The sequence below is a fragment of the Siphateles boraxobius genome, unplaced genomic scaffold, assembly GCF_051911475.1.
Source record: "Siphateles boraxobius isolate OS27281-9 unplaced genomic scaffold, OSU_SipBor_1 6, whole genome shotgun sequence".
Taxonomy (NCBI): domain Eukaryota; kingdom Metazoa; phylum Chordata; class Actinopteri; order Cypriniformes; family Leuciscidae; genus Siphateles; species Siphateles boraxobius.
The window spans coordinates 14660001-14687500 of NW_027509186.1; the positions used below are offsets into that span (position 1 = coordinate 14660001).

Consider the following 27500-nt stretch of genomic DNA (forward strand, 5'->3'; position numbering starts at 1 on the left):
AAAAAAAATGTAAAACAATGATATATTGATGGCTAACGCTGGCATATAATAGCAGTTTGCAGATGAAGCTTTACACATGGCTTGTTTTTAAAGCAACATGTAGTTAAAAGCCCATATTCTTTTGAAACTTGGTTAGAGCCAAACGTATACATGCAGGAGACTTGATTTATAATGTTTTATACATTACATAAGTGTCTAAAATCAATGTCGTATTAAAGAATCTCATTCAGTTGAGCTTCTCGACATACAGATTCTTGACATGCATTTGTGATTGATAACCGCATTTTACCAACACTGTGATGCTCAAATGTTCCTCTAAATAGGCCGATTAGATTAAACATTGTCTCAAAGATCAGTAAACTTGCAATATCCAAACTTGCAATATCCTTGAATAAAGCATGTAACCGTAATAACAGAAAAACAATAGTGAATTAAAAAGACTTTGAAACTTTCTTTAGGGTTTAAATATGTGTTCAACACTATTTAAACCAGGTTTGTTGTTTCTTTCTTCTCGGTTCAAACACGTCTCGCTCTCCAACTCATTCCCAGACTCTTTATCTAGACAAGACTCCGATTTATAGCCTGAGAGAGGTTAACAGCATTAACACTGGTGTTTAACAGCAATGATGAACATGCCTCATGTCAAGTTAAAGACAAGACTGTGTTTCTACAGTGCATGTCAACCAAACTCACTCTTAAATTTTAAGTACAAGTCATTTTGCAGAAATCTGTAGTAAATATTGTGTATGAACAGAGCCATATTTAGCACCGCAAACAGCGCTAACAGTAACTGACAAGCATATTCTGCCTCTGTGTGTGAACACAGCTATTCAGAGACTCAACCGCTCCTGTATACCCGACGCAAAATCAGCACGTCGCTAAATGTAGTCCATCTGGAACACTTTCTTTCTCATTAACCTAAATGAGTTCAGACAGATCTCAGCTCAGACACACGTATACAGCCGTCTCTTCCAGCTTACAACCTTCTCAAAGGGCAGAAAAAAAAATAGCATCTTATCAAATTTAATTACCTTGTTTGCTGTCTGGGAATTTGATTACCCTTTGAATTTGCCACATTGAGATCATCTTCTGCAATACACTGTGATGTGTTTTGACAAAACACGCACAAAGTTTTACGCTATTGTACTCTAAAATCCAGTTCGGGAAATGTCACTGCAAATATCTGTACTAAATGTGCACGCATCATGGTGTCTTTTTGCAGTTTTGTTTCACTGTATGTGGATTGTTTTCCTCCACAAACTTTAAGGTGAGAGACCACAGGATGTTTATATAGAGACAGCAACCGGCCTGTCCCAGCCTCTCAGAGACACTCATTACAGAGAACAGCAGCAGTGCATTCTGGGTATGGAAGTCATTAAAGTAGAGACAAAATGTGTGTATATGTGTGTTTGGAGAGAGTGAGAGAGAGAGTGTGTGTTTGATTGGCATCTGCTTCTCCCTCTGAGCCACATGAGCTGTGTGACATGAGACATGTTGGTGTTTCTGATCTGTTGTCAGAAAGTCAGAGGTATCTGGGCACACACACGGTTACACAAGCATTCCCAGACAGATACTGAGCACTGGCCAAGTCACAGTACAGATTTAGTGTAAAAAAAAGACATGCATCTGTTATAAAACAAACCCACTGTGTCTAGGGATAGAAGTTTAGTTCGTCAACAAGTGATGATTGGTGTGTTTAATGCTAGTTTATTTCTGTTTATATATATATATATATATATATATATATATATATATATATATATATATTTATATATATATACACACACACAGTGGTTGGACAATGAAACTGAAACACTGGCCAGTGTAGGAGTAATAATGTAGTAGTGGCAATAGTGTAGGAGGTTTCATGCCAGCCTTCACTGATTTTACATTCCATCAGTAAGAGGAGGGTGTGAAGGTTGAATTAGTAGAGCAATAGCACAGGTACAAAATTGCAGTCCATAGAAGATAATTGGAGACATATCAGAGTTCAAAAGAGTAAAAATTGTTTTAAACGCATCTCTCTGGCTCATCTGTGACCAGGACAGCAAGTATTTTACCCCTTTTCCACAAAAAAATAACTGGTTCGGAACTGGTGCTGAGTTAAATATGGTTCGGAGTTGGTTCAACTTGCGAACCTTCTCAGAACCGGTTTGTTTTTCCACTGACTAGAGCGCCCAGCGAACGACGTTGTTACGTCACTGTGTACCTTGCTATACGTCTTAGCTAGAAACGCTTGCAAGTACAACATTACTTTGGGATTATCTCTAACTCGTGTACCAAGAAGGCTTTAAAAACAATTGAAATATGTAAGTCTTTTAATCTTTTCCTTTGATATGTAATCTGTTCTGATTAGTTATGTACCTGTCTTGTTTCTTTTCTTTCTTTCCATTTATTTATTCTATATTGTGACTGTTTTCTTCTTTGCTTACATAATGTTTTCAATAAAATAAAATAAAAGCTAGAAAAGCTTGCGCCAACTTCAAGCATAACAATTACAATGGCGGACTACATCGTGTTTCTGCAAATGTTTCTCCTGGTTTTGCGGTCAGAAAAGATGTTTAGAACACATCTAAACCAGCCCCCGACGTAAGCATGACGTGGTAAAAGAACGGTTCTCTGGTTCTAGTCCAGCAAAGAGTTGGTGCCGCTTTGGAACCAGTTTTCCTGGCCGAGAACCGGTTCTTTGGCTGTCGAAACACAAAGAACTGGTTCACGAGTAGGCACCGGCTTCGAACCGGCTCTCAAAATGCTTTGGTGGAAAAGGGGTATTTGTGGTCTATTGAGAGCTATGGTAGGGCTATGGTAGCCATGAAGGACGAACCACATCCAACAGGAGTAACTGTCGACGCAAGAGGAAGCTGTCTGAAAGGGATGTCCAGGTACTAACCCGGATTGTATCCAAAAAAACATAAAACAACAGCTGCCCCGACTCACAGCAGAATTAAATGTGCACCCTGACTCTCCCGTTTCCACCAAAACTGCATGTCAGGAGTTGCACCACACAGTCAATATCCATGGTCGAGCTGCTACAGATATATAATGTCGATTTCAATGGTGCCAGCAGAGTAAATCTTGGGCTGTGGACAATGTAAAACATAATATTGTACTCTCATAATTCCACCTTGTCCACTGTCTTTCACACATCCGGGAGAGTTCACCCATTCTCTACTGTTCTTGGACGCATCACTGCCAAGGACCATTCTGAAGGACCATAACATTGTACCCTGAAGCTGGGGCCGTGTATCAGGATGATAATGCACCAATACACACAGCAAGATTAACGACAGAGTGTTTTGATGAACATGAAAGGTAAGTTGAGCATCTCCCATGGCCTGCATAGTCCCCAGATCTGAATATTACGGAGTCAGTTTGGAGTGTTTTGGAGGAGCGAGTCAGGAAACATTTTCAGGAAACATTTTTTTCAGGAAAAAAAACGTTGAAAAAAAAGCTGAAACTTTGAGAGAACTTTTGAGTTCTGGAAAAAAAAAAACATATAAAAAAGCCTCAAAGTTTAGGTTTATTTGCCAGACTTCCAGCCAGATAGATTGACAGACAGACAAACAGACAGACCATTTTCATGTAGTAGTAGAAAAACAACAACAACAAAAACACAAACATTGAGCTGGAAGTAAAATAGAAAGCCTTAAAGTTAAGGTTTATTTGCCAGACATATTCTTTGCATCTGAATCTCACATGACCCTGATGTAAATGTGTCTGTACACTGTTTTTTACAGACCAATTAGTTAATTTCGAGATTAGTCAATTTAAAGGGGTGTTTGATTAGGATTTCACTTTTATTACTTTAGTTAGTGTGTAATGTTACTGTTTGAGCATAAACAACATCTGCAAAGTTACAACGCCCAAATTTCAAAGTAAAAGAGGATATTTGCTTTTAAAGTACTCATTTTTTTAAGGACTACAAGCAGCTGGTAGGGACTGCACGACATTCTTCCTGGGTTAGTGACATCCGTCTTTTCACATGCAATACAGTACGTAACAAATGCAATAGCAAGTCACTCTGTAGGCATCTTACAACAATTCCCACATTAACGATTTTATAAATTATCTTGACAGAATAAGCTAATTGAAGATAGTTAACTCCACATCAGCAAAATAAAATCATCAACTAACCATTCAGAAACGTCCTGTTGCATTCTACATGTTGTCAATTCTTCTTGAGTCTCTCCATCATGGTCTGACTCCAGTTTAAACATAAAAGGCAGAACAGTTTCTGACATTTTAGTGCTTGTCTGCATGAGGTAACCGGCTGCACACACATACGCGCACGCACACGCACACGCACACGCACACGCACACACACACACACACACACACACACACACACACACACACACACACACACACACACACACACACACACACACACACTCTAGCTGTTGAAGCTCCACCTCCCTCTGTGACGGGAGCAGGAGCTCATTTGCATTTAAAGGGCCACACACAACAATGCGTTTTTTTACTGACCCTCAAAAAGGTACAACTTTAACATGCTGTAAAAAATATCTGTGAGGTATTTTGAGCTAAAACTTCACACACTCTGGGGACAACAAAGACTTGTTTTACATATTCTGAAAAAAGGGCATTATACCACCCATTTAAAAAAATGTAGTTGTGCACATCTCTAATTGTATCATTAAACAGCTGACCGTTTCTCCACCCAGACACGATATATCCACTACTGCAAAACGCTTTCCTGTCTGACGGATTAAAAATAGTCTCTTTTTAAGTCGTAATTGCAATAAAGATGTTTCAGGATCCCACATTTCTGTGGCCTCATGCACATCGGCCTTTAATTCTTCATATCAGCTCTAAATGATAAATGTGCCATGGGGGAACAAGAATCAGCCATACAGCAAAAAACACAGAGTCTTAGCATCAGCTAAACGAACATGGGTTCAGTGGAAAATTACAAACCCAGCACATCGCACACTTATGCACCAGTGTGTCGGGAAGTGAGCGAGAGAGAAAAGTACAAACGCAAGCCGTGTGGCATGTAAGTAAATTGTGTGTGGCATGTAAGTAAATTGTGTTCTGCTCCAGTGCTCATTAAAAAGAGGTATGCGCCATGGAAAGGAACAGATAACGTATAGTTTGTCAAAAAAACAGAACGCAGGTTGGCCGGCGTGTTCATGCATTCAGGGCAGGTGAAAGAGCTGTTTTCTGCAATGAAACACACATCTCAGCATGAGCACTGTGTGTGTGTGTGTGTGTGTGTGTGTGTGTGTGTGTGTGTGTGTGTGTGTGTGTGTGTGTGTGTGTGTGTGTGTGTGTGTTTGTTTGTTGTCTGTCTGTCCCCTTGTTTGTTTGTTTATTTGTGTGCCCGTGCTTTTTCTGCAAAGTATCAAAGGCACACGCAAGGAAGAGAGATAACATGGCCCCACCCAGTCCAAAGCGCTCTCACACTGGCAGATAAGGGAATCTGGGTCAGGCTTAAGTTACGGAAAGAGCCAGAAGATCTTGCCTCTGCCGAAACAGATGATGAGCATTGCACAAGGGATAGCGGTCGCTGCTGAAATATAGATGTTTAAGGCTGGCAGTATACACCCTCACTAAGCTGAACACGGATGTATTCACTAGAAAAAAAGCATAATATTTCAACTGTATTTTCTAGTTCTCAAGTTAAAATATCTAAAAATACATACAATTTTAAATTGAATTTGGAAGCAACATAGCATAAGACATTAAAGAACCCTATTGCTCCTTTTTTTTTTTTTTTTTTTTTTTTTACATTTTCAGCTTTCTTTAGTGTGTAATGTTGCTGTTCGAGCATGATAAAGGTCTGCAAAGTTACAAAGTCACTCCAAAGGGAGTTATTCACCATATAAGTACGCACGGTTTCTGAACTCCCTGAAACGCCTTCATTGTAATCTTGAGTTTTGTTCCTGGAACGAACACATCACAATATTCCTCATTTAAATAATTCCCTCCAAACTGGCATACACAGAATAAAGGGTTGAGGCCTGGTTGAGTTGCCTTACTAGTGTGTTGAAACTCACAGTTATGGTTGGGGGAGTGACATTTCTGAAACACGCAAAGCGTTTGAACAATAACAACACACTGGTGCAGCCGACCAATCAGAGCACAGAGCACGCTTTTTTGAAGGAGGGGCTTCATAGAGACTGGAACTAAACAGAGCATTACTGACAGACAGGGAAAACAATGTCAAATATGCGGGAAAAAAAGTATGTGCTTTTTGAGCATACAAGCATGAAACCCTATTCTAGTAGACCCTGAAAAACAAAATCAAAACTTTGAAAAAAGGACATAATAGGTCCCCTTTAAGACTTGTTTACAAGAAAATGTATCTTTAATATGAGTGCAAGGACACGTTCTCACAGTATTTGAGTCCTTAATACGGTTACCTTCACACACAATACGGTTAATTATGAGAGTGACAACAGCATTCTATAACCGAATTCACACCCGAAGACTCACTACCGCATTCTTGGTAAAACCTGTGCTGTGTGAACTGAACCGAAATATTCAGTCATACAGTGTATACAGTGCAAGAGAGTTGCTATGTGTTGCACGAACACGTGTCTACAGTGCGGGTTTGAATGTGTGGTTTCACTCTCGGTAACTTACAGCGACGGAGATATGAGCTGTGTGTCATATGAAGGTTTAAGATACAGTCTCTGTTCTCCACCGGAGCTGCTTCTGTCAGTTTTGTGTTCTACACTGTAAAACATTTTTTTTTTTTTTATGATTTGTTAATACAACTTTTTATATTTTGTCAAATCAACTTAATTAACTTCATTAATGTGGTTCAGATAACATAATATTTTTAGTTTCTATTTATGGAACCAATCTCCTTTATATTAACCCAAATTTTGAATTTCAATAAACTTAAAATTTTAAGGAAACCAGGTAACTTACCTTTCTAAGTTGTTTACAGTGTGCGTGGCTCAAATGCTCCACTTTACACCCAGATATAAAAGCTGCGGTCAGTAAATTAAGATTTGACGGATGAACTCAAGGCTCCACTTGAATCTTTTCGTATCAAAAGCAATAAGACTTTTCAGTTTTATGGATGTCACCATGTTTACTTTGGTCACTGTCGCTATGATTACTGATAAGAGAATACGGGTTTGACTCTCATTGCTCATTCATAAAGACAGTCTTTGAGACTCTGCTGTAAGTTGAGTGAACGGACATACCTTTAAGTAAACGCAGTTGTCAATCCCAACAACTGACAGTGTGAACATAGCTTATTTTGTCTATTTTTTTCACTTATTTTCACAAAAAAGTGGAACAAAACTTGTCAAAAGGTAAATAGCTAATTATACTAGTGCAAAAGAATTAAAAAAGGAACAAATGAGGTGACCTGTATGATTGTCTGGAATGAAAAACACATTAATCACCAAAGGTTTCAGGCAATGCGCAGGCGAGGTTGTTAAGATTTAGTTAGCCAGCGTTTCGGCAAAACAAACACGTTTTCTCACCTTCAACCTTTGCTCTTATTAGTCTAATAATCCAAACCTCCCAGCATCCTCTCCTCTGCATGTAAAAATAATTTTTCAGGTACAGACGTCTGCTCCGGGGCCACAATAATCTCAGAGCCAGCTTTAATATTTCATAGAAGTGTACCGGCATAAAACTAGAGCTGACAATTTAATTAGATGCCAATGTATTTGATAAATAGCGTCGGGAGCTATGCATCTAATCTCACGTTTAACAGTGAAATCAATATCTGCATAAATCATTCAAGGCCCGAGTCATTTCCAAGTGGCGTGAGGTAGAGGAGTGCAAAATGTATTTTTAATACGAGAGCTGACATGAAAACAAGCAATAGGGAGGAGAGGAAAGAGGACATGGTTTGTACACACACTGCAACAGGGTGCAATTTATTCTCCGCTCAGGTTAGGTTCGTTTGGTGGTGTAATTTGACATCAGGCAAGCGTAAATTCTGCTAACTTGTTTGTTCAGGGAGCTCTTTAAGCGAGTGCTCTTTGGCAAATTAAATTCACTGTGGAGCACCGTCACACCAGGACACACACATACATAAATATAGGGAAACAAAGCGCAATGTGGGACGTGGTTCAAATATGGAGAGTTTATGCAAATACAAGGACAGAATTAGCAGTTGCAACTGTTTCCTTCGTAAATCTTTGAGCGAATGAAACTCCAATATAGTTTCCCAGTACTCCGAAATGCTTTCGACAACTAAGAGCAAACAAAATCGAGTCCAACCCCAGGAATAATGCTGCGCATCAGTTCGACGATCCCGCATTTTACGCCAACTTGATTCTCAGCACAATTCCCCATCAATCTGGCACACAAACCCCCATCTCAAAAACGCTGACTACATTAACGCCTATTTAAATCGTCCAAGTAAGCCCATTTATCCGAAAGCTCCCCAAAGCTAGATTTGAGCAGAGACGGGAAGGATAAACGAGTGAAAAAATACTCCATTCATCTGGAGTATTTCTTACTGAGCTCGTCACCTCTCTCCTCCCCACTGTGGTTGGATTTACATTTCTATAAGGCTGAAAGCATACTAAAGCTGTGGATGAGTGCAGAACATCTAGGCCAGTCGCTTGTTCTTTAGAATGTGAAATTTTGATGGGAATCCAGAGCCCTGCCTCCACTTATAGCTGATGAACACCATATCAATGTGCAACACCTGCCCCAGCTGGACGCCATTAGGAGAAGGAAAGACATTGCACAAGGATATGGCAATATCTTTATCCTTGCTATTTTTATAATACCTCTTTTATGTGGAAGAAGTCTTGGACTGGAGGTATAGAGGAAAGACCAAAACATGCCCGGAGGTGGGTGTACATGGTGGAAGTAAAAACTATCTGTAGAAGAGGTTTTAAACTAATGCATCCTATAGCGCCCCCTTTTGGATAATAGAGCACTGCAGTGATGACATATTACTTATTACATGTTTTGTTCATCATAATAATCTTAACAAATGGACAACTATGAATTTTAAAGGCAAAATACAAATCGGCAGAAGTAAAACGCTAAACGTGGGCAATAAATGAACTACTCCACGGTCGCAAGACTTCAACGTCGCCATCACTAAGTGAGTGTAAAATCAATATTTGATATCAAAAGAAACAAACAACACAACAAAAGTAAAGCAGCAGCCCCTAATGGACGACTGCCGCATATAAACATTATAAAAACACAATATATAGTCCAGGCCTGGTCCTCTCTCATCCTTCACTGTCGTCACTCCTCCTTTTATCCTCAAGGTCAGTGTGGCGCGCAGGTGACGCTCATTAGTAATTTTGCCACCGGCCACAATCTGTTCTCACGGCTCTCGGCCTCGCACAGCTTGCCACATTAAGCTTCTGAAAACTCATTCAGTCTTTTTTTATTATTATTACCGGTAGATTTTGATTTAGAATAGTTTGTGTAACCCTGTCAATTTTGCCCCAATTAAGTCCTGAAATTATCTTTAATGCAAACACTTACAACTAGAGTGCAATATCTAGTTCGCCACTAGGTGGCAGTGCATAGTAAATCGTTCTTCTTCTGCGGGTTTTCTAGATTCGTTTTTGCTTAGAAGAAGGCCTGGAAAAATGGGAGCCAGAGCAGAAGTAAACATTAAGATTTAAATCGATTTAGAAACGAAATACATTCTCGAGGTTGAACTACATTGGAGAATAGATGACCCCTGTTGTAAAACAAAGTTATCTCGGTGAGTGAAAACTATCAGTCTGTGTTGATTAGCTTGAAACTAAATTGGTGAAATGACTAAAAAAAGTTTACATTTCAACGTTACAGTGGATTGACAAAAAACCAGTCTGGCTATCTACAATAGCTGTGGATGTTATCTAACAGGTACATTTTTGTTGTAAATTCTAATTTTGGTACAATGAAGAATGCATTTTGAAAGGAAATAATTTTGTTTTGTGTCAAGTATGCCAATTTTGAGTTACTATGCTATACTGTACTTTTGTTTGTCCAATTCCATTTTATTGATTTTTATTTTAAGTTGTATTATTGAACATATGGACTTTTAAATGATGAAAGATGGAAAAAGGACATTTAGTTGAACATTAGTTAATTTTCTGCACAATTCTGTGTAGACTGGTTTTTTTGTTAGGCTTTTCCTGGTCCGGGATCCCTGGTGTGTTTTCCACTGAAGCTGGATTCCTTTCTGCCCGCCCTGGTGCCTGGGTTTCTGGTCCACTGCCTCAACCAACAGCGCTGCAACGATTCCATTTGGGTGTTTTGATATGGACGCTAAGTATTGAAGGGGTGGTTGGACAGTTAAACATTTGAGTGCACTCAAGGGTAACTAATTTTTTCCTTGAAAGTTTTTTTGTATTTTGTTTCATGAGATCTCAAAAGTTGTTGTTGATCTGTTAACATCAATGGTATTAATGCTGTGTAAACTGAACTGAATATTGAATTTTTGAATAAGGAAAATTATTTGAATAAGAACTACATTCAATATTTAAATTATTGTCCTGTGCTTCCTTTGGAGTGAAATATTGAGTCTTTTGACTATATAATTTGTACATAACCAACCTCCTCATTGAATCTAGATTTAGATAACTCCTATAGTGGGTGTTTAGCCTGCCTATGCGCAGTACTACCACCGGAGGGTTACAGTTGTGGCGAGCCAGCCCAGGAGGTTGGTACAGTGTGTAAAATAGATTCCACCCTAAGCTGAAGCACACTAAGATCGCGTTTATTGCACAATGGATCTTTGCAATCAGTTTAATGTGCATGGGCCTAGTTGTCTTTATGTCACAGGCATAGACGAAGCCTATTCTGATGATGACATTACAGAGCTCTTTAAAGTCAACGGGGACATTAAGAAAGTAGTCAGAGTTCCCAACGACCCAGAGCAACCCCGTGGCCGTGCCCTAATTGAATACACAGCAGAGCGGACAATATCCAGACTCGATCCAATGCAACTAGGTACCCTGCCCAGTCCCAATGATCCAGCAGTCACCTGGTGTGTCAAGACAGTCCGTGAGCTATGCCAAGAAGAACTAGGACGAGAACTTGCTCAGAAATGTTTAGCTGAATTGAGCTCTCTTGCTGAAACTAGTAAAGCTGGCTTTTGGGAAGCACTTCAAAGTGAACTGCAGAGTGCCCAGCCCCAGATAGAACTTGCCCCTCCGCAAAGCCCAGATACTCAGCTACAGGCCTCTGAAAATCCTGTCGCGGTCTCCACAAATGGTAGCAGTGCAGATTGTGATATGCAGACTAACAATGATATTGCTAATCCAGTTGATGCAGTCACCCGCAACGTCCCAACTACTGCTACAAGGAGCCCATTCCTTGATGAAGGCACAGTTAACCCACCTCATGTCCAAAAAGTTATTGTTGAACATTTCATTCGCAGTGACTCCACACCGTCCAGCTACAGTCAGAGCAGGATCCGTACATTTTCGGGGCGGCTGCCAAAACCAAATGGAGAAGTTGATTATGATTCCTGGCGTACTCAGGTAGACCTACTTCTTAAGGACGTGTCTGTCTCTGATTCACAGAAAGTAAGGAGAATATTGGAGAGCCTCCTCAGCCCAGCAGCGGACATTGTTAAGCCGCTTGGGACGGATGCAACCCCTCAAGATTACCTCACCCAGCTCGAGTCAGCATTTGGAGTGGTTGAAGATGGAGAGGAGCTATTTGCTACCTTCCTGGGCTCTAACCAAAACTCAGGTGAAAAGCCCTCTGTCTATTTGAGCCGTCTCCAGACTCTCCTCACCAAAGCCGTAACTAGAGGGGGAGTTTCAGCTGTAGAGTCTGGCAAGTACCTACTCCGGCAGTTCTGTAGGGGATGCTGGGACCAGAGTCTGATCATTGGCCTGCAGCTCGAACACAGGAAACCCAATCCCCCCTCATTCCCAGAATTGTTATTGCTTCTGAGAACGGAGGAGGATAGGAGGGCAGCAAAGATGGATCGCATGAAGAAGCACCTTGGAAGCACGAAAGCTGCAGCACATGTTCATTCAGTTATGAGCATGCCAGTATTCGAACCTGAAGCTGCCCCCACTACAACAAAGAAATGATCCATCAATTGAGAAAGTCATCACCTTGGTCAAAAAAAGACAAAAGCCCCACTTCAAATCTGTAAAAGCTGAGTCACCTGAAGTCAAGTTGCTCCTTCGGGAGTGGGATAAGCTTGAGCTCATTGATGATGTCCTTTACAGGAAGTGTTTTGACAGAGGAAATAAAATTCATCAGCTCGTCTTACCCGAGGAATTCAGAGAAAGAGCTCTCAAAGGTTTTCATGATGAGGTTGGTCACCTAGGGCCAGAGCGTGTGTTCAATCTTGCTCGTGCCAGATGTTATTGGCCTAAAATGAAAGAATCAGTTGAGAAGAAGTGTCACACATGCGAACGTTGTTTCAGAAGAAAAACTCCGCCACAAAGAGCAGCAACCATGGTGAATATTAAAACAACTTACCCGCTAGAGCTTGTTTGTATGGACTACTTGTCCCTTGAACCCGACAACCGTGACATCAGAAACATACTAGTCATCACTGACCATTTCACCCGCTTCGCAGTAGCTGTGCCAACGAAAGACCAAAAGGCCAGAACTGTTGCTAAAGCTCTCTGGGAAAACTTCCTGGTCTACTATGGGTTCCCTAGTCGCCTTCATAGTGATCAGGGACGTGACTTTGAATCCCACACAATCAAGGTGCTGTGTTCACTGATAGGGGCCCAGAAAGTGCGCACCACCCCATACCATCCTCAGGGGAATCCTGTGGAGCGCTTTAACAGGACTCTTATCAGCATGCTCGGTACCCTTGACGAGAAAGACAAACATCACTGGCGAGACTTTGTGAAGCCTGTTGTACATGCGTACAACTGCACCAGGAATGATGCAACAGGTTACTCACCATATGAGCTGATGTTCGGCAGGCAGCCGACTCTGCCAGTTGACCTCATACTTGGCCTGAAACCCCCAACTGAGACTTATACAACGCACTCAGAATATGTCCAAAACTTGCGACAGAGACTCAAAGAAAGTTATGCACTGGCTGCAGAGAACTCCAAAAAGTCTGGAGAAAGAAATAAGCACAGATTTGATGCCAAAGTAAAAACTGCTGAATTAGAAGAAGGGGACCGTGTCTTGGTGAAGAATGTCAACGTCCGTGGCAAACATAAGTTAGCCGATAAATGGGAAAAGCCCATCCAGATCGTTGTGAAACGGATTGACGGTGGTCCTGTGTATGTAGTCAAGCCAGAAACAGGAAATGGCCCTCCGCGTACACTTCACAGGGACTTACTTTTACCATGTGGATTTCTGCCAGTTGAGACTACTCCTGATTCAGTGCCACACCAAAGCAAACATACTCAAATGCGCCTGAGGAGTAGACAAAACCAAGTGATGGAATGTGAATATTCGGACAGAGAAGAAGAGGATGATGGTTACTATGTGAATGAACCTCCACAGTTCACGACAATGCTATGTACAAGAGTTTGAAGTTATCCCCGTCAGTGGCTCTCAGTCTTCTCTGAACCCCATGGCTCCTGAGTTCAAGTTGCCAGAGCCCCCATCGATTCCGGATCACTCAGTTGCATCTCTTGACACAAACACAGCTGTCCGTCAGTCTCCAACCCAAAGTGACCAAGTCATCATAGACATTCCAGAAGATGACACATTGCAAAGCACAGTGCTCACATACCCGACACCAGCTCAAGACGTGGACAATGCTCAGAACAGATTCCCTGTAATTCCTAAGAGGCACTCAGAAGTTACTTGTGGGGAAGAACAAGGTGAGCCCAGACGTTCACACAGAGAAAGACATCCCCCACGCAAGTTCACTTATGAAGAGCTAGGGAAACCCCTAATCCTTGCCCTTAGTCAGTTTTTTGGAAAACTCCAAGATATTATTCCTGACCGTCAGATACCTTGTCAGATTTAACGCACATGCAGGGACTCATGTGGTTTAGAGGGGGAGGGTGTAACCCTGTCAATTTTGCCCCAATTAAGTCCTGAAATTATCTTTAATGCAAACACTTACAACTAGAGTAAAGTGCAATATCTAGTTCGCCACTAGGTGGCAGTGCATAGTAAATCGTTCTTCTTCTGCGGGTTTTCTAGATTCGTTTTTGCTTAGAAGAAGGCCTGGAAAAACGGGAGCCAGAGCAGAAGTAAACATTAAGATTTAAATCGATTTAGAAACGAAATACATTCTCGAGGTTGAACTACATTGGAGAATAGATGACCCCTGTTGTAAAACAAAGTTATCTCGGTGAGTGAAAACTATCAGTCTGTGTTGATTAGCTTGAAACTAAATTGGTGAAATGACTAAAAAAAGTTTACATTTCAACGTTACAGTGGATTGACAAAAAACCAGTCTGGCTATCTACAATAGCTGTGGATGTTATCTAACAGGTACATTTTTGTTGTAAATTCTAATTTTGGTACAATGAAGAATGCATTTTGAAAGGAAATAATTTTGTTTTGTGTCAAGTATGCCAATTTTGAGTTACTATGCTATACTGTACTTTTGTTTGTCCAATTCCATTTTATTGATTTTTATTTTAAGTTGTATTATTGAACATATGGACTTTTAAATGATGAAAGATGGAAAAAGGACATTTAGTTGAACATTAGTTAATTTTCTGCACAATTCTGTGTAGACTGGTTTTTTTGTTAGGCTTTTCCTGGTCCGGGATCCCTGGTGTGTTTTCCACTGAAGCTGGATTCCTTTCTGCCCGCCCTGGTGCCTGGGTTTCTGGTCCACTGCCTCAACCAACAGCGCTGCAACGATTCCATTTGGGTGATTTGATATGGACGCTAAGTATTGAAGGGGTGGTTGGACAGTTAAACATTTGAGTGCACTCAAGGGTAACTAATTTTTTCCTTGAAAGTTTTTTTGTATTTTGTTTCATGAGATCTCAAAAGTTGTTGTTGATCTGTTAACATCAATGGTATTAATGCTGTGTAAACTGAACTGAATATTGAATTTTTGAATAAGGAAAATTATTTGAATAAGAACTACATTCAATATTTAAATTATTGTCCTGTGCTTCCTTTGGAGTGAAATATTGAGTCTTTTGACTATATAATTTGTACATAACCAACCTCCTCATTGAATCTAGATTTAGATAACTCCTATAGTGGGTGTTTAGCCTGCCTATGCGCAGTACTACCACCGGAGGGTTACATTTGCAAGATAAGTAAAAGCTTTTGCTGATGCTTTTTGTGTCATACATGAAAAACATGAACATATCTTGAGCTTGTGTTCTCCATAGACCTTATTTCTGGAGTTTCATCAAAAACCCATTGACTTTGGAACAATGGAACCAAGTGCTAAGTGCTAAAAACTAATTTCTGGGTTTTGACCTACAAAAATGTGTCATTCCTGCAGCAGTATATGAAATCAAGCTTATGTTGCTAGAATGTTTTTTTGTTTTGTTTTTGAATTCACTGGGAATCTTTCACTGGGAATTGAACCCATGACCTTGACGTTGCTAGCGCCATGATCTGCTTTTTGAGCTAGAAGAACGCTGCAAGCTATTTTACATCTTACATCAACACTGCATATTGAAAAGGTAGTAAAACAAGCAGCAAATAAACACATAATCCCTTCACCAAATACAGTAGAATCATGTACTTGAGCCTTCCAAGTAGGCATCACTTTCCAATTCCTTTACAGGAAGCATTCCTGATCTCTTGGGTGTCAGATCCAGAAATCATGGATTATGCAAATGACACGGTGCTTGTCCCCATGGGCACCAACAGTCCAATTCAACTGAGAGCAATATCATTAACTCTGGGCAATAAGAAGAAATTAAGAGGTTTAAAATGGCGCTTAATTCATTGATTCATTGCCCATAAAAGCATCTTTCAGAAAATGAAAGGCAGTCACCGACAGCAGGGGGGTGTACAGTCGTGAAGCCATCGACATCGCAGTAATTAGAAATCCGCCTTGTCACAGCAACCCAGAGTATTAAGCTCCAACCCAAAACACCACCCAGATGTTCATGCAGTCATTACTGTAGACGTTTCGGGGGAACTACATATGACCCCATAATTCAAGCAGTACAGCACCGCCATAGCCTGACAGAAGGTGTTTTCCAATTCCGTGTTAATTTGTCATTCCTTCTTCCAGATTAATTAAAAGTAACACATCGAAGGCAATGCGAGGCGTGGGTATTAACATGATGACCGATAATGTGTGCTGCCAAATAGGGCCTTGCTTTCATTTAGAAGAAGAAAAAAGAATCAGTAGTCTCGGTAGGCTACACGTAACGCCATGGCTTAGCCTTAATCCCCCCTGTCAGTTATAAGAATGCATTTTCCTAATTGCCTTTCAAGTTATGCGAAATTAGCACCTACGCAAGTCAAATTATGATGGTATGGTGTGAACAAAAGAGCGTATGGTGCTGCCACAGACCCGCTCGAGGACTCATTAATTCCAGTGTGGTAGAAGAGGTACTCGTAGACGACGGAATGAGAGCTCTAGGGCACAATGTGGGAGATCTCCAGGGAGGACAATCTCCAGGTTTCGGAGTCTCTCCGCTGACGGCACCTCTGGGGCGAGGGAGTGGAAACACTGTTATTCCACACAGTTCAAGCCAGCAGTGATGTCATTAGCCCCGCTTGTAAATACGTTCGTCTTGTTTATGGACTGGAGTTGGAGATACAAACTCATGCATTGTTAAACATTTCATTCAGCACACACGTCGCAGGGGGTTCAAACATACATTTATCGGCCAAATAACAGCATGCTGACTTTCTCTGGAAGGCCAGATTGATCATGACAGATTGAGATGTGAGTTTGGACAGCAGGGTTAATCAGCTTACTGAGCTAGCACGTACAGGAGGACCTTTTCAGCACAATTTTGTTGGCCAGTTAAAATTATAATGCTTTTGTTCAAGTTTCAAGAGGATAAGCTGACATTTAAAACTGGGTACGGAAGCACTGAATAAGGCTGTGGCAATTATAACGAGTAACATTGTGGTTTTATTCCAAACCAATTTGCCTAATGCATGGGATTCACTCATTCATGGATTTCCTTTTATGCATTAATATCAAATATTATGTGATACCAAGACACTTTTGGTTATAAGCCTTCTAACTAAAATGGAAACAAACTTATTCTAATTAAACATCAAAATGAACAAAGAACATTTCTGCTCATTTGAGGTCCAATTTTTGCCTCTGAACCCAATGTTAGAGTCTAAATTCAGTTCAAAGTTTCATGATGCACACGCTCAGGCTTAACGCACCAGATACACTTTTTTGCCCTCCTCCAAATTTGATTGAAAAAGTTCAGAAATATAAAAAGGGAGTGAGCCCTTTTTTTGGTTGCATGACAACCATGACCATAAATGAATTATTATATGCATTTCATGTAAAAATAGAAGGCAGACAATCACAGTTTGATGGAGCCACATAGTTTAGGGCCATTCTCATCTACCTCTATTCTTGCTGATCCTTGGAGCAATCGCACCTCTCCCTCTCTCCCTCTCTCTACTTATCATGCTTTACAGCTCAGCATCCCATCATCATCCCCATGGCAACAACTTCAGCTGCTTATCCTAATCACTTGAAGTTAACCTTGATATGAAAATGTTCCCAGGGGGCTACTCACGCCATTGTGTCAGCTTCTGAAAGAAAGCTCTTCCAATAATAACCATAAAAGACATCACTGCCAGAATGTGAGAGGCCAGTGGATGAATGGATGAGAGAGAGAGAGAGAGACACTCAGAAGTCACAGCACTGAAGCGAAGACCAGAACATTATAGAAAAGGCTATAAGAGCATATGTATGTGTATAAGGGCTTCTGTCCAAGGTGCTGAAACCTGGCTGCACACATATAATAGCATTAAAGCTGCTGCAAGTGATTGTTCTGCAGTATCAAACATATATATATATATATATATATATATATATATATATATATATATATATATATATATATATATATATATATATATATATATATGTATATAATACCTGTCAGATAGTGATTCAAATATGTCTTGAGAGATCAAACTATGTTTGTAAAATAACCAAAGGTATGTAAATTGCAATAAAACACTGTTGCGATCCCTACATACCTACATAATGATTTTCATGTTTTTGTGCCAATGTATACATATATTGGCAAAAAACATGCAAATACTTAATTAGCTTATCAGTACCAGCTGGAATTGTTATATTGGCGCATCCCTAGTTTTTCCACATTATACATCACATCAAAAAGGAAAAGCTTGGAAACAGCTCAAGCAAAACTCTGATTTACACCAGAACAACACAAATTATTCCTTGAATATTCACAGAAAAACATTCACCCAAAAGTGACCAGATAACAGAAGCTGAACAACCTGAGAGGTTTTATGTTTGCAAGAGTCAGCGTGCGCCTCTTCATCTCGACTGCTAATTCAAGGGCCCGAACCTGTGAAGTTAATAACTTCGACGAGTCAATTAATCCACTGTGAAGGTGTACAGCGCCTCATATGTAAAAGCTTACAATTCTGGCTCTGAATTAGTGACCTTCTATGAAATCCGCCCATGTTTTCACAACCGCTGAAAGCAATCCGTCTCATGTGTTGCCACAGCGTCAAATAAATGTATTTCTCTACTCTCGCTCTCTCTTTTAAGTGTCCCTCAATCTCCCGGGCAGCAAATGATTGCAAATGCAAAACAAGACATCTCCTTAGCACTTAATGTATCAGCGTTAGGCGCCATGATCCATGAAAGATGTCACAGACACAATGTTCCTTTAAAGACCCTCATTAGCCATTTTCCTCTGAGGCTTTTACACTATCAATTATTATTAGCCAAGTAAACAGCGTGCTAATAATGATCAAGTGCATTACTCACGTGCAATGCAAGGAAGGGAACTTCAAACATGTCAGTGAGGAACATTTAAAATGTGTAAATTCATACTCAGAGATTCTAACTGCCAGTAAAATTGCTTAAAAGGCATTTTCAGCTTTCCCCATTATCTTATCTTGTCTTTTTTTTTAAACTTTTATAGACCATGTAATGTTAAAAAAATTCAACTTAATGCATTCATCAGATATCCACTATTGCCTTCAGGAAAATGTGACGACTGGAAGGCTTGAAATGGGCTGGAGTGGAACGTTGGGAAGAGAGGAGAAAAAAAAAACTTCAGTCAAATTGGAAAAAAAAAATATTAACATCGGACTTAATGCTTGAGTGCATTGGAATATTGCTTTGTAGTTTATGGGAGTGTTTTGTCTGGGGTCACCGAACACGTTTAAAAATCACCACTGGGAGAAGATTAGCCCGGATGGAAAAAGATTGAGGTAACCTGGCTCTGTTTTTATGTGGCCCTGGGGCGGCAGCCCAGCTAATTATGAGTGACCCGGAGTGCAGTGGGAGTTCTGCTCACCTCACCCTTTCCTCCATTAAAACCAATGATGCAAAGCCTGGATGGATTTAGATGCACAAACTCTCTACAGAGAGGAAAGCCAGTGACTATGTATATATTACCTTACAATGTAAAGAGAACGATAATGAAAACATGCTCCTAACCTGAGCCTCACAAAGTTTTACAAGGCAGGACGTGACATCACAATGAATATTGTTTACTTTGCAGGAAGTACACGTTACATCTAGTGTAGTCTCATCCTCATCCTCATTAAAGCGGACAATAACATGTTTGGGGACCAAACATAAAGGGCCATATTATACACTCGGTGCAATGCAGCGCCAGGCGCGGCGCAAGTGTTTTTTGCTAGTTTCAGCCTGACGCAGTTATCATTTTCACGTCCTGCGCCATGTTGTTTAAATAGCAAATTCATTTGCGCCCATTTGCGCGCCATCCTCAGGCACATTGTTGGCGCGTTGCTATTTTGAGACAACTGAAATGGACTGTGCCATTGACCAACTTAAACCTGTCTAAAGTCAAAGGCGCAGTATTTTTTTGTTATTTAACTAGCAAGAGTTAAGTGCACTTGTGTCATGCGCTTTAGGCCATGCGCTTGCATCGTTAAAATAGGGCAAAGACTTTGGCAAGTATGCAACTACCATATGATAACAATCGGTCAGAAACACATTAGGAGCTGTATAGCAACACCCTACAATTGCGTTTGGCATCTTTTTTTTTTTGCATGGGCACATGCCACTCAGATTAATCTGTGAGATGTGACTTCTGTCAGGTTTGCTTATTGTAATCAATATTTGTCTCTATACTGTACTGCAATGAACATTCTCCCATTTATACATAAGTGAAGGTGTTTTTTGACATGTTTCCTTATTGATCTAACAATTCAGAAAACTGAAAACATCACACTGGCATGAGGAGCGGAACCATTTTCAGTGAAACATATCGCTCATTGACTCTTCAGAACTAGAACTAGTTAAAATTCTGCTTAATAGATTTGTTTGTATGTTTCTAAATATGTTCCATCTTTCGAGAATCAATGAATAAGTTGAAGAAATATGATGAAAAATTAAATACAAATAAATGAAAGTATAAATGGAAAAAGCACATAACAAAATTACTTAAACTTAAAACCAAAATTACAAAGAAAATGGACAATATAAAATATACAAAATAATAATATAATAATACTAATAGTATATAAATAACCCTAAAATAACACTGAATACAACTGCACAGTAGACACCTTTTGTTTTGTTTTTAGCAAAACCTAAATAGTAAAACATTTATCAAGCACAAAAAGTAACATACAAAACATTTAACTAGTGTTTAGGCTATTAGCTATATTTTATACTGAAATATATTGTGTGTAAACGTCAACAGTCAACACCTAGCTCTGGTTTCCCCTCTCTTGCTGCCTTCAAAACAACAACAAAATATTAGATTTTCTAAAATGCCATTCTTAAAAAGAGTTTTTCCATTCTGAAGTCAGAAGCAGAGCAGTCGAGGGATAAACACTTCTGCAAATGAGTACTAGAAAAAATGTCCCGTCGGTGCGGAGAGTCCATAAAGCTATGGATTAAACACCCACTTAAATGGCGGCGTAGAACAAGCAGTTTTAATCCCGTTTCCGTTACACCCACTTCACTGTGCTGAAATACTGCCAAGACTTTACAAAACCACAGGGTCAAAACAGTAGAGGACACCCTCTTTCCCTACGTCCTGCTGTTCAACGTCATATAATCATCAAAAACAAAAGGTGGCGTTAAGTGTAATGTCATATAGCTGAAACTGCAGGATAGGATCAGTTATTACAAACCAGAATGAATAAACAGCGGGTGTTTAAATGCACTTTACCTGATTTGGCACGAGGATCAACTAAATCCATGCCCTATTTATGTAATGAATCACATTTGAGATTATTCATCAAAAGCAACAAACAAACAGCTTCATTTAGTAGTCGCAGGGAAAAACAATACGCAAAGACAAGTGTGAGACATTAGGAGTTCAAAAAGTAAGCGAGCTAAAAAGAAACCTGGTTGTGCGTGAGGTCTCAGAGTATTGCGACTTCTCTGTAGTCGAGAAAGAAGCAATAAAAAGTAATGAAAGAATGGCAATAGGAATGTAATAAGAAACAGAAATATGAGTCAGCCAGCCCTGCGGGTGCTGACCTGCTTTCCTGCGCACTAAAACAGAGGGCAGGGGACAAATCATCAATAATATATACAAACAGTCTATTTCGCCACAGAGACTGCAGCACTTCCAGACTGCGAACAAGGTTTCATTAAAGTCCCTCTCTCTGACCTCAACCCAATGACTGCAAATAAGGAGACATGAAGAACATCCAAATGCGACACAATGTTCAGGGTTGACTAGTCTAGCAACAAGAGTCTTCCTGGTTATGTCATTGATATGACTAACATGCTTGATTATATTAACTGATAAACAGATCATCAATGCTATTTTACATTGAAGTTGCAATATATTAAAAAAAAAATCATTTATAGAGACTATATAAGCTACTAGTATTGCATTAGGCCTATAGTTTAACAGAGAGACCAGAAACAGATCGGACAGAGTGATAACAACATGCCTAAAAGGGTCAACAGTGCTGTTAACACATCAGCGTACAGCCTGAGTCAATGTGTCATACACACACACACACACACACACACGCACACACGCACACACACACACACACACACACACACACACACACACACACACACACACACGCACAGCGAAGAATGGCCTGAAGAGTTAGTGGAGACAGGCTGAGTTAGTTTACTTTTCTTGGCTAATATTTATTGTGACACTCTCCATTTCTAGGTGTGTGTGTGTTTTGGCACTGCTCTAGATGGCGTGTTCTGGTGGACAGGTGGTACAATTTGTGGTGTTTAAACATTCAAGAATGTATGAGAATGTGTGGTGCACTGCAGACAGATGGTACATTTACTCTTATGTAACCGTGTGTTCGTGAGCGTGTGGGAACTGTGTAAAGAAAGTCATACAAGAAAGCAATGTAAGACACGGGTGGAAAATATGCATCTTTAAATGTAAATATTGTAAATTGTGTGTTCTGTGATGCTGGAGGTCTATTCTTGCAGTATGTATTCTGTACATTTACAGAGCGAAAGGTATTCCATGATGCGATTTCACACCACATTCCTGTAAATGATCACTGCAGTGTCTTAGCCCTGACATCCTGCTCTCTCTCTGTGTGTGTGTGTGTGTGTGTGTGTGTGTGTGTGTGTGTGTGTGTGTGTGTGTGTGTGTGTGTGTGTGTGTGTGTGTGTGTGTGTGTGTGTGTGTGTGTGTGTGTCTGTGTGTGTGTGTGTGTGTGTGTGTGTGTGTGTGGAAATGTTTTTTTCTTGACAAGTAACCGGGAAAAAGTCATCAGTCATAGAAGACTCCAGTCACTGAAAACTCATCTGAATCATCAAAAAACACATAATCTTTGCTTTTCTGTTTTTATGAAATGCTCTGTGAAGATTTGAGTTGTGTTTAGATCTGTGATCCATCCGTCCATCCATCCTTTGTGTCTATCGTTTATTTTTCACGTCTGTCTGTCTGTATCTATCCCGATCTCACGGCAATTCGTACGAATTTTACGAGGTGCCTAATTTGTACCAATTTATACGACCTCACTCATACGAATTTGTACGATTTTTGCTCAATCGTACGAATGACCTACCCCAACCTACACATCACATGGGTTTAGACAAATCGTACGAATTCGAATTCGTACGAATTAGCCAGCTTTTAATCTCTCGTACGAATTCGTTGTGAGATAGTGTTGGTCTGTCTGTGTGCCTGTCTGTGTATCTATCTATCTATCCATCCATCCATCTATTGTTTTGTTTTACATGTCTATCTGTCTGTCGTTTATTTGCTTTTCATGCATATCTATCTATCTTTCTGTCTATCTATCGTTTATATCGTTTATATATTTTTCATATTTGTCTGTCTGTTGTTTATTTGTGTTTATGTCTGTCTGTCTGTTTATTTGCATGTTTGTCTGTTTGCCTGTCTATCTTTATTTTTCTTATCTGTGTGTCTATCATGTGTCTATCATTTTTTATTCATATCTGTTTGTCTATCCTATATTTCTCATATCGAATCTGTCTGTCTGTCTATTGTTTATCTTTTAATATTTGTCTGTCTATCAGTTGGGTCTATTGTTCATTTCATGTATGTATGTCTGTCTATGATTTATTGTTCATATCTGTCTGTTGTTTGTGTATATTGTTCATTTTTCATATCTGTCTGTCTATCATTTGTGCCTATCGTTTGTTGTCTATCTATCTTTTTTTTTCTTTCTAAATCTTAAAGACTAAAACTAAAGTATGTTTCTAAGTGTGTCACTAAAATATATATATATATATATATATATATCTTTTTTTTTTTTTTTTTTTTTACTGTGGAGCAGCTATATATAGACTATTGTTTTAAGCTGGCTATTAATACATAAAAAAACTGTCACTTTTATACAGAAATATACTGTGGCCCCAAAAAAGTATTTGGACACTTCATACGCAATCTATGCATGTTATTTCTTTACAAATGTCAAACAAAGCATCATTTATTTTAATGAATCTTGGCAAATGCACACTTTTCATCCAAAAACATTAAAAAAAAATGCCTTTGTTGGGCTAAAAATAATAGATGTACTGTTCATAATTAAGACAAAGGTATTTGTAGTTGTCAAACATTAGTGTAAAATGTCCAAGCGACTTCACACAACCACTAAAAATCACGTCCACACCAGAAGGCATTGGAAAAATGGTTCAGAAAAATGTTCCAGCATCATTTATTTCTAATGCATTGACATTCACATATTAAGAAGTGCGACTTAAGTGTCCATATACATTTTGGGGTCACTAAATTCACTTTTTCTTCATGCATGACTCATTCTCTCTCTCTCTCTCTCTCTCTCTCTCTCTCTCTCTCTCTCTCTCTCTCTCTCTCTCTCTCTCTCTCTCTCTCTCTCTCTCTCTCTCTCTCTCTCTCTCTCTCTCTCTCTCTCTCTCTCTCTCTCTCTCTCTCTCTCTCTCTCTCTCTCTCTCTCTCTCTCTCTCTCTCTCTCTAAGACACACAGGTCATTCAAAATGCTTCAGGTGACGTTGTCATCTCACATCCTTTTAGATTATCTGCTCATCAATAATGCACAAGCCTTTATTCCTCTGAATCTGAGGTCCTATATCACCATCACTGTATGTTCTCACCCCATACAGAGAAAAATCACCCCTCCATTCACATTCCACCTTTCTAAGATCCATTTTTCCTCCCTTACAGTCATTTATTTCACTCCTTCCATTTATCCATACAGTAATCTGCCCTTCAGTGAATCACAAGATAAATCGTAGCGCTTCGGTCACTCGGCACTGAGAAGCAATGAAAAAGTTTGCAGACGTAACCTGCTTGAATGCTTGGCCAGAAGTTCGAAAGTTCTATTAAAAACACAAAAAAGAACATATCCAGCATCATTATGTTTGAAGAATTATGTTTTTTTTTGTTTTTTTTCACTAGTTCAGCTGTGCATCATATATGAGCTTAACACATTTCCAGTGGTCTCATGTATCTATAATTTTAACAATTTAAGTCTGGTCTACATTTAAAAGAGATGGATGGATGGATGGATGGATGGATGGATGGATATAATACACTAATATATGATGATGGATGGATATTGTATACTAATATATAATTGATGAATGGATGGATGGATGGATGGACAGAATTTTAAAAATGAATCAATTACACACAATAAAAGCAAAATAATAAAAAAAATTATAATAATTAATTATCAATAATAATTAATTAATTGTCAATTAACACTCAATAATAAAAATCAATAAATAAAACTAACAAATAAACTAATAAACAAACAAACACAGACTATTCGATTGTAGTATGCTTTGAAAAAGATCTGGTAATCCGAACAGTATGTTAGACGTTCAATAACAGTGAACAATGAGTTGATACACTGTTCCAATAATGAAAAATAATATACATCAATATCTGATAACCTCCTGCCTTTAGGACTTTGTGGATAAGAGAATGTGAGTCAAATTCAACATCGTTCTGAAACACATAAAACAATATGATGAAAAGTGTGAGTGACTGTATATAACCGCAGGTGGCCTGACCTCTCTTTTCTAATAAATTCACTCCTGATTCCCCAAGTGAGTCCAAAACTCTTGAAACAACCCATCCTCAAGCACCGTTCTGAGACCAGAGTCCTCCCTTAATGTTTAACACCTGCCGTTATAAGTGAAACTGTAAACTGCTCTCAGATCAGTATCTTTGGGCGTTTTCTCAGGGGCGCTGGTATCCATCAGTGGCTGGATGATATATAGAGGTAATATAAAGTTCATTCACAGCACAGTGGCCTGCTGTTTCTCTGTTTGTGCCCCTGTCAGCAACAAGCAGTGAAACTCCACTCTCTAAATTCAATCTTTTGACCAAAACAACCATATACACAAGGGTCACCAAGTCCATTTACATTGGGTTTGCATCATCGGTTAATGTTTTCCCCGCCCATTTAGCCTTTGGCACATCAGTAGTACACCAAAGTAGTTCTTCTTTGTTTTTGTTATGATAATGTGCACTTATGAATCATGCATAACAAGACTAATAGTATATAAAAATATATAACAAGTTGGAATAATTATGATTTCATTCACCCAATTCACCCTTCGCAGGGAGTTTGATTGACAGGTGATTTGACCAATCATAATCTGCCATCCGTCGAATCCGTCATTTTGTCCGACAAAGCAGTCAGGAGAGTTAGTATAGTAACGTCGGCGGATTTGAACTTGAAAAACGGTGTGAACTGACGTCTTTCCAAGGTTGAAACAACATTCCTTCTGATGTTCATTCATGTTTATTCAATGCTATAAATTAACTAGAAGGAGGAGATTCACAGTTTACAGCTCTAACTGAGGAGCTACCGAGATCTGTCACAACAGATTAAAGAGCCAAAAAACAGTATTTGATATTTATTGTTTAAATTTATGTCAAAAATAACCTGCTCTGTCCTGTCTGTCGACACGTTGTCAGTGTCCTCTTTGCTCCGCAATGTATTTTTCACTGCGTGGGAACATGATTTGTGGCATGAGAGCATGGCTTGCAAACGGACAATTAATTAATTAACAAACCGATAAAAATAAGTGAAACGGTAACACTTTAAAATAAGGTTTCATGTGTTAATATTAGTTAACTACATTGGTTAACATGAACTAACAATTAAACAACTTCTAAAGCATTCATTAATGCTAATTTCAACTTTAACAGCATTATGCATCTATGTTGAAATAATGTAGTAACAGCATCTACAGATCGAACACAGTAACTGATGAATATATCCATTCAGCCCTGATTACTTGTTACATGGCATTCCCTGGGAACTGTACCCGTGACCCTGGTGCTGCTAGCATGTTCTCCGTGTCTAGAACTACACATTACACAACGGCGTGTCAAGTGCATTTAGTAAACATTATTCTGAATCCTATAACTGCATCCTGTCGGTCTGCTAATAAAACACACTTGCACATTTCCAGAAAGCTAATGTGCTCTGGGGAACAGTAGAAAATGTTTTCACAGTCCTCCATGTTTCATCAATGGTTGGTAAAAACACGCAAGAGCCAATTTGTGTGTGGGGGGGCATGTGTGAAAGCGAGAGCGAGAGATTCGGGTGAGAACGTGTGTATGAAACGTGTGAATGCGTGTAACTCTTAGGGAAGGAAAAAAACAGTGCAGGGCAGATGTTTATGAGCATTGCTAATGCACGAAATGTGCCTGGAGTGACAATTGTTTTAACGGTTTCTCACAATTGCTGAAAGAGTTCAAGGAGTGAATGAGCGATGAAGAGGAGGTGAAAACAAAGCGTAGCGACACTAATAAAAGACGAGAAGTTGGAAAGAAATATCTTAACAAGGCCGAATTTGTGAATCTCACTCTATCAGTATTTATGAGATAATTACAAGTCTTCTGTACCGCAGTAACATCACTGGAAAGCACATTTATCGTGTAGGGAAGATTATCTCACTGCTGAACATTATTCAAATGCATACAAATATAGTTCATCTGAAAATGGGGAAATGTAGTTTCAGCAAACCTTTCTAAGGGTTTGGCTGCCTGTCAATAAAACAATGCATTTCCTGTCCTCTGATTATCCACGGGCACATG

At 39.4% G+C, this 27500-nt stretch overlaps 2 protein-coding genes across 10 annotated transcripts in view; one reads left to right on the forward strand and one right to left on the reverse strand.

Moving 5' to 3' along the window:
- Positions 1–27500, reverse strand: part of robo2 (roundabout, axon guidance receptor, homolog 2 (Drosophila)) — a 516011-nt gene that overhangs the window by 312425 nt on the left and 176086 nt on the right. The gene's annotated exons all lie outside the window — the stretch shown is intronic.
- On the forward strand, positions 9521–14961 carry LOC143715878 (uncharacterized). 2 transcript variants are annotated; one of them, XR_013195910.1, is made up of 4 exons: positions 9521–9673; positions 9760–9816; positions 10065–14337; positions 14586–14961. XR_013195910.1 is itself a non-coding variant. In XM_077207716.1 (3 exons), exon 3 carries the CDS (start codon positions 10683–10685, stop codon positions 12000–12002), a length of 1320 nt encoding a protein of 439 aa, XP_077063831.1. In that variant the 5' UTR covers positions 9521–9673; positions 9760–9816; positions 10065–10682; the 3' UTR covers positions 12003–14961. The 2 variants fall into 2 exon arrangements, 1 of the variants encoding a protein (XP_077063831.1); XM_077207716.1 differs by having other exon boundaries at positions 10065–14961.